The 6834-nt window shown below is 33.2% G+C and overlaps 1 protein-coding gene across 1 annotated transcript; it reads left to right on the forward strand.

Moving 5' to 3' along the window:
- The first annotated feature begins 4820 nt into the window (after window positions 1-4820).
- LOC132171124 (transcription factor bHLH94) lies at window positions 4821-6461 on the forward strand. The gene is made up of 3 exons (XM_059582354.2): window positions 4821-5383; window positions 5632-6060; window positions 6219-6461. The coding sequence occupies exons 1-3, from the start codon at window positions 4931-4933 to the stop codon at window positions 6309-6311; spliced, it is 975 nt and encodes a 324-aa protein (XP_059438337.1). The 5' UTR covers window positions 4821-4930; the 3' UTR covers window positions 6312-6461.
- Window positions 6462-6834: the final 373 nt, after the last annotated feature.

Below are 6834 nucleotides of genomic sequence, written 5' to 3' on the forward strand. Positions count from 1 at the left end.
AACTACGGTAATTAAAGAAAGTTGAATTTCTGATGGATAGAAACTGTATAATAGAATGACTATTCATATTTGAACGAGGTTAAGGAAAAAAAAATAAAGGAAATACAATAATTACATAATTATAATACAATATCAAACTTGGTGTTGAATACTATCATAATATTTTAGCACAAGTATATATGATAATATTGCAATAACGGTAATATAATATTACCTCAACTAAAAATAAAATAAAGAATATTAGCATATGAAAATAATCTGGCACAAATATGCATATGGTAATACTAACATACAATAATATACTAACCGATATAATGAATTCTTGATTCAACTTTTCTTTTCTTTTTTCCTTGTGTAAACATCCTAATTAATATATGTCACCATGCTGTGTTAAAGGTTATTGTTCAATACTAGCCATATTTTTGAGTGAAAATTTCAGACTTTCATTAATATCTGAATAACATAACTTTTGTTCCTAAGAGGTAACTCAATCGGCTGAGGACCACGCCTCATGAAGCAGATGTCACTAGTTCAAACTCCCCCCCCCCTCCTCTTGTGTGTACATGTAAAAAAATAAAAAATAAAAAATAAAAAATAACATAACTCTCTTAGGCTCATTACATACAATATCATGAAATGTAAAAAGTCATCAATGAAACTAATAGAATACTTTTATTCACCAAAAGATGGGGAGTAAAAAGACTCATAAATGCATGTGTGGACAACTTCAAAAAGTCCTCCGATCCACTCCTTGTAGCACATTTCATGGTATCTTTGTTTGTTTGTTAATTTGTTTTTTTCTTAACACAATCTAAACACACATCGAAACCAGTGTAAAATCTAGATTCATAAGAATGATATCTTTTACTAATCTTTTCTTGATTGACCTAGTCGTCTTTGGCAAAAGATGGAGGAATTATTATATATTAAACTAGGTTTATTTATGATATGAATGTGAAGATTTTCAGCAAAAATGTTGTCAAGATTTAATAGGTTCAATATAAAAAAAGCAAAAATGGATAGAGGTGGGGGCGATAGGAGCTGAAAACATCCTTCGCCTCTAGTGGTGGGGTTCCCCGGCAGCCCACTCCCACACTCTTGCGGAGGTGGTTCGCTGGGGATACCCACCCCGTGGAAGTGGTTGTGGGGGTGGGGAGTGCCCTGTGACTCACTTTCTCTTGCGTTGGTGCCCTCCAGTACTCTCGTAACCACCTTCTTCACCTTGTCAAGGTGATAAAAATTCTGTTAGTTTTTTAAACGACAGATGAACGAAAGAACCATTTTGATAACAGTAAGAAGCATGCAGACCAAATTTAAAAATTTTGACAATCGGTAGAGCTTTTGATAAAGGAGTAAACCACATATATAGATCAAATTTGTATATAGTCCAATTTTAATTTAGGGAAAAATAATTACAAATATCACCCTTCCACAACATCGACATTACATAGGTACTTTTAATTAGTTTATTGAAGTGCTCAAAGTGGCAATTAAGTGAGATGCTCAAAAGAGGTCTAAAACAAACATAATTAATTAAGTGAGCAAGGAAGTTAATTAATTAATTGAATGAAATTAAAGTAGTCACCGTATCTCTTAATTAATTAAAGATCAACTTTATGGATAGCTAGATGATGCAATGAATGCCAGTTGGGTCTAATATTTGTTTAATAGATTTAGATTTGTTGGTGAAAATGGATGGCATGCACTTTTCAATTTACTCACAAAATATTAGCTGCGCACCATATTTCTGGTAAAACTTAGAACTTATTTTATAATAATTCCACCAACTTCCAAAGTAATCCTTTGGATGGAGTTGGAGTTGGAGTTGGAGTTGGAGTAGGAGTAGTCGGGATTCTTTCTTCGGTTCTGTAAAGTGTAAAGAAGATTAACATAAACCATATTAATTAACTTTTGGATTATTAAATGGGTTTCTAGTATCACTGCCAACTTAACCCTATGTGATCGGCGTGACTTTGAGTTGCACTATAGGTTTTCTATAATCCTTTTTTTTTGGGCTGCTCCGTTTCTTTAATTTGTTGACCATGCTTCGTTGTAAAGCCGTGTGCCAACTATAACTTAATTAATTAATTAATTAATTGTGCTTTAATTTGATTATGAATAAGAAATATCGAAGCTAGCTAGCAGATGATTTGCAATAGGTGACACGTCTTTAGACCAAATAATAAATAATAAATATACGCGGAGGAAAAAAAAAAAGATAGACAAGAAGCGCAAATTATGTTTACGCGTCTCTCATTTAAACACTTTCCTTCCACATTATTTGTCTTATTTCGATCCGTACATCTGTTTGTGTTATATGTGGCCGTGTTGAAAATTCTTTTACAACTAAATACAGCTAGCAAAAAAAAAAAAAAAAAACCTAAAAAATAGGCATTTTTCAAGTTTGGAGGTTGTTTTGTTACATGTAAAAAAAAAAATTGAAACAATTAATTATTTTTATAAAAAAAAAAATTAGAGGCTGGTGTGGTGGCCACTAATTGCGGCGGCTACCTTGGTGGCAGGTGATTGGTTTGATAGCCAGTGCAGTGCACTAGACAAATATGACGGCCACCTTCTGATGGCCTTGTGGTGGCTTAATTCCATGACCATTTGATGGCCCTGCGTTGGCCACCGGGACCATCTCACACAGCAACTGTCGTGGCTGTCGCCTTGCAGGCAACCACAATCATGGAATAACTCTAGCATTTTTTTTTTTTTAAAAAAACATTTTTAATTTTTTTTTTGTTTTTCAGAAACTCTTCAAAATCTTACCAAAAGAACTTTTTTTTTTTTTTTTTTAACCACCTCATATACAACAATTTTCCAAAATTCAAAAATTCAAAACACAATTTTCCACCTCATTATTATTATTTTTTTTATATCAAAATTCAAAACACAACAATTCACAACAGTACTTATAGACTGTTGAATTGTCAACCATATCATTCAATTCGATCATTACACATACTTTTTCCTTGGAGTATCTAGCAATATTGCTCTTTGATTCATGCACCACCATAATAAAACTAGTATATATATGCTAGCTACACTAATCTTGGGAAAGGAACATTAATTAATTACATTTACATCATTAATTACATGGTTACAGAAAATAAAAAAAGAAAAAAGAAAAAAGGAGCACAGTAGTAGCTGTTGTTGTTCGTATTGGATCACATGGATTCCTCTGTACATATCTGACGTATCACGTACAAACTTTGTAGCTCTCTCTTTCACTCTTGTAAAGTTGTTAAACTTTTTTCTCTCAAACTTTGTGAGAATCTCTGCAATGTCAGCTTTTTCTCACTCAATGCTCGTACGTCCGACCGTATTATTTCCAAATGACGAAGCCCCCTCCTCCTATTTTGTTAATCTCAACTCTCAAGTGTTTTTCTCTAAAGTTTCTTGAAGGCCGCGTAAATCTTCCCCTCCGGTTAAAAAAAAAAAACAAAAAAAATGTTGCCTTTCTTGGAGTTTGATTTTCACGCTCATTTCAATAATATTTCCATGCACGTAGTAGATCTCATCTCCTCGAGTTCAACTGGAGATCACAGAAAGCTATAATTGGCGTTGATGGCTTCTGCACTGCACTCTATTTTGTTCTGTTTATTTTGGTATTTCTTTTTTCTTAATTTCTTTCCCCTTCTCGAGTACGCTATATAAAAGGACAAATTAAGCTACTGCATCTTTTAGGAAAACAAAGAATATATATATATATATATATATATATATATATATATATATATGAAGTATTTGGAATAGAAGAGCTTTGAAATGATTACAATTTTGTCATTTGTAATTTGTATATACATCTTTTTAATTCTTTTATTTATATTTTTAATTGAAATTAATAGACATAATAATTAATTAATTTTAGATTTATTTTATTTTATTTTTTAAATATATATTCTCTATATAATTAAGGTTGATTGATGTTTTCCTATAAATGAAGCCACCTTTTGTATTATATAATACTTTAATGTAGGAAAGATGTAGTTCTACACTTTTTATAAGTCTCTTTCTCTTTGCTTTTGCTCTCTTTCTCACTTCATCTATTATATTATATATTTTTATATGGTATTAGAGTAAATATTTTGAGTTCAAATGTTGTCTCTGTTATTTTTTAATTTTAATTAAATATTTCATATATTGGGTCTCATTAATTAAGGAGAAATTTAAGTTTATACGTGAGAGGAAGTGCTAGAATATAAATTAAATTATTAAATTTATATTTTTTTACTAATTTAAACTTTTGAGATAAATGACGAAACTTATATATAGATTGACTTCACGTGAAAGATTTTATTGTTGTTTACACTAGATCCTACCACATTTTTCCCTATAAATAGGGGCACCTTTTTGTATTATATATATAGTACAATTAATATGATTGCTTCTTTTTTTTTTTTTGGTTGAAAATTATGGATGATGCCTGCAATTAATATTCTTCATGATTCAAAATCAAATATTCTCTCACTTTGTTCAACATGTTCAGAAAAATGTCAGAAAATTTATTGGAAATAAGAATTTTGTAAATGTGTTGATGGATATCATAAACCACTATGAGTAATTATCATGTTCACTTGATGACGTGACAAGTGTGTGTCTCAAAAGTGGCAGGTGACCCTACGACGTGCCCATATAAGCTAGCATAAGGTCTTGAGAACAAAATCATATATATATATTTATATTTCTCACAGCATGATGTAGATTTTGTTTCATCACAAGATTGTTTTCTCTCCAGCAATGAGTTCAATTTTATTTCACGTGCAATATTCTGTACATTTTGTTTCATCTATAGGCCTTTAAAAAGCTCCATTTCTCCATCCATAGAAGACCAAAAAGGCAAAGTGGTCTCTATGCTACTCCTCCACATGGGTCCTTCAGCTTAGAGAGAGTGGGAGTGAGAAAAAGAGAGAGAGAAAGAAAGAGAATGGCGCTAGAAGCTGTGGTTTTTCCACAAGACCCATTTGTTTACAGCGGCAAAGATCTCTACAACTTGTTAGGAGGAAATTGGAGCTATGACTACGGGCTTGGAAAAGAAGATGATCAACAACAAGCCGGCTCTTTTGATTTTCTCGAGAACCAAACAGAAAACTACCTCTATGGAGACTACAGTTCCTCACCTCACTCAATGGTACCACATCTGAATCAACTCCACCTCTCCAATGCATCCTTGCAAACTGCTAATGAATCCCAACAAGTTGATTCCTCAGCAACAACAACAACTCGCCCCAAGAGACGCCGGGCAAAGAGTAGAAAGAACAAAGAAGAAATTGAGAACCAAAGAATGACTCACATTGCAGTCGAGCGAAATCGAAGAAAGCAGATGAATGAATATCTCTCTGTGCTTCGTTCTCTAATGCCGGACTCCTATGTTCAAAGGGTATCTCCTTCTCTCCCTCTCTCTTCTTTTATTATTATTATTATTTTTTAACTCAGTATTTGAGCTAGTTCTGGCTAGATCTCTGAGACACCATGCGAAGCATTCAATTTACATTAAAAGGGAGGGTCCAATTTTAGACAAAATGATTAATTTTATTTGTCAAAATACATTGGCTTTAGAAGCTTTTAATTTTCTTGCATAATTGTCAATTTTTTTTAAATGGGTTTTTTTTTTTGTTAATTTATCAGGGTGATCAAGCATCTATTATAGGGGGTGCGATTAATTTTGTGAAGGAGCTAGAGCAACGCCTACAATTCCTTGGTGTTCATAAGGAAATGGAGACAACATCGGATGGCGGTGGGGTATCTTTGCCCTTCTCTGAGTTCTTCACCTTTCCACAGTACTCAACAAGTTCGAGTACTCACTGTGAAAATAATAATTCTCATGCGGCCATGGCCATGGCTGAGCAAGTGGCGGGTGATCATCAGACTCAATTGGCTGTTGCTGACATAGAAGTGACGATGGTGGAGAGCCACGCAAGCCTCAAAATAAGGTCGAAAAGGCGGCCAAAGCAGCTCCTTAAGGTTGTCTCTGGGTTGCATACGATGCGCCTCACTCTTCTTCACCTCAATGTCACAACTGTTGAAGAAATTGTGCTCTATTCCCTCAGTGTCAAGGTAAGAATTGAAAATACCGATCCTTCCAAAGATGGAAATTAATTTCTTCAAAATTTGACACATTTTGTTGGGTTTTTTTTAATATATTTTAGATAAAAAAGTGATTTATTTATTTTTTTATTTTTTGTGGTGGCCGGCCGGGTGTATTAATAATGCAGGTAGAGGATGATTGTAAGCTGAGTTCAGTGGATGAGATTGCAACAGCTGTGCATCAGATGCTTTGTAGGATTCAAGAAGAGGCATATTGTTGATCTGGAAAATTAATCTTGTTTTAAGTTGTCTCTATTTGACCTCGGTAGACCAAAATGTGCCCATTTTCTCTGCTTTTAGGCTGTCTCAAATTATTGAAATTAACGTTTAATTGTTCGAGGCTAGTTATTTTGGGTTTCTTTTTTCTTTTTCTTTTTCTTCTCCGGCCTCTTCATTCTTTGGGTGATCATCATTCCCCATATCTTTTCCCTCTATATATATATATAATAAAAAGGATATGGATTGAACAATATTATATGAGATAGGTTAGGATTATATATATATATCAATGCCGGCCACAACATACTCATAAATCATGGAAAATTATGTCAGTCCCACTTTATCATGATATAATTGTTTTCTCAGTTTGCCCGACAAATCTATTTTAAGAAACTTTATTTTACTTAATTTTGGCCCATGGTTCCTAGTCCAAAAGTGGCAAACACATCATCAGAAGCATGCAGCCATCAACAAATTAAGGTACATGCATGACTGGATGATTAATATTTATTATGACTTATTAAT

The sequence above is a fragment of the Corylus avellana genome, chromosome 1 (assembly GCF_965113065.1).
Source record: "Corylus avellana chromosome 1, dhCorAvel1.hap1.2, whole genome shotgun sequence".
Lineage (NCBI taxonomy): Eukaryota > Viridiplantae > Streptophyta > Magnoliopsida > Fagales > Betulaceae > Corylus > Corylus avellana.